The 1517-nt window shown below is 50.8% G+C and overlaps 1 protein-coding gene across 1 annotated transcript, besides 1 other annotated feature; it reads right to left on the bottom strand.

The window, feature by feature from the left end:
• Positions 1-167: 167 nt before the first annotated feature.
• Positions 168-205: a microsatellite.
• Positions 206-726: 521 nt separating this feature from the next.
• TraAM80_10244 (surface glycoprotein) lies at positions 727-1515 on the bottom strand (the record flags this gene model as incomplete). Its single annotated transcript, XM_029386880.1, has 1 exon — positions 727-1515. A coding segment is annotated over one exon (789 nt), but the record flags the coding sequence as incomplete, so codon positions are not given.
• Positions 1516-1517: the final 2 nt, after the last annotated feature.

The raw sequence follows: 1517 nt of genomic DNA, 5'->3' as shown, positions 1-1517 counted from the left end.
GAATTCAGTGGCCTGCGCGTCAGCCGATACCGCGGCACACATCCACACCCACCCAAAACCAGGACGTAAAAGAGAGAGCCCCGCCCCCTCCCGCGGCGACCGCAGTGTAGGGGCGCAGTGAAGCATGTCTCCCTGCCAAGCAAACACGCAGGCTCAACGCCATCGCTAACAACAAACCGACAAAACAACAACCAACAAAAAAACACATCCGTAAAGCAGTAAAACAACAAAACAGTGAGCAAATGCACACAAAAAAAAACGTTGATTCGCCTTCAGTCATTGCTAGAGGCAAACAATATAAAAAACAAAAAAGGACGGAATGAAATAAATCAAGACACCGCGGTGCTGGCGCCGAAAGAAGAGCGCAATTTGGGGGTCAAAGAAAAAAAAAGCGTAAAATAAAACAAAATGCGTGCCTACGTGAGAGTTTATTTAGTGTAAACAGTGAGTGGAGAAACGGAGATGCTCTCAGTAGAAGCGCAAACTCCCCTCCACCGGAGGTCCACTCAGCACAGGGCCCTATAGCCGCTATAGCCCCAATAGCAGCAGGAGCAGCTGAGATGCATCCGCAAGCGTGGATCTGTCACCTGCACGCTGCTCAAATGCACTGGTGCTGTCAACTGCATGTTCCCCAACTTTAACAAGGCCGTAACCAATACCATTCACAAATCTACTCATGATGTTGATAATACCTTTCAAAAATGTAACGGAGCGGTGACCTGCACGTTACTCAGACGCATCGTAGCTGTCACCTTCTTTGAGATCCATGAAATTCAGTGGATGATTGTACAAAAAGACGTCCTTTACTGTCACACTGGTGTCTTCGCCGCCACCAAAGTAAAAGTGAGAGATATCATGCCTCCGTGCCACAAGGGTTGGTAGTGTGTCAGAACTCCCCACAAGCACGCCGTCCACGTACACGGAGCCCTTGTTACCCCACAGCATGAGCGCCACTTTGTACTCCTTCCCCGGCTCCCAAGTGCTGTTGCGTATTATTCTCGTGGCGCCGTCGAAGACTGTTACCCACTGTTTCTCCGTCGTGTACGACAGCCCCACAAACTTTGTGTTTTCATTGTCCTCCAAGCCCGCGCCCAGCACAGGAGCGCTCCCGTTCGGAACCTCATCGATGGTCACCGTCGCCACAAGCGTGAACGCGTAATTCACAACGCTGTGCACATAGTGATACTTCCGCATGTTCACCGGCCACATGGCGTATGATTCGGACCCCGTGAACTTAAAGCCATTTTCGACCTTCTTTGCATTCGTCACAGTTGCACCCACGCAATGGTACGCGTCGTTCCAAGTTCCTTCACCCGATGCATCCGACAAGAATCCAATCAGGCCGGCCGTGGGCACAGACGAGTTGGAGAGGAAGGAGTCCATTTTTGCCCAAGTCTCCAAGATGGACGTGATCGTCTTCAGCTGCTCTGTTAGAGAAGAAAAAATGAGGCCTGTGGTCGTTTTGCTGACCCTCTCTTGTAAAAGGTGCAACGCATCGTTAGAGTGCAGCAGGGTGT

The sequence above is a fragment of the Trypanosoma rangeli genome (assembly GCF_003719475.1).
Source record: "Trypanosoma rangeli strain AM80 chromosome Unknown Tra_15.4_contig_00853, whole genome shotgun sequence".
NCBI classification, from domain to species: Eukaryota; Euglenozoa; class Kinetoplastea; order Trypanosomatida; family Trypanosomatidae; genus Trypanosoma; species Trypanosoma rangeli.
The sequence above is the reverse complement of the archived record's forward strand: the minus strand, read 5'-3'. Positions and strand labels throughout refer to the sequence as shown.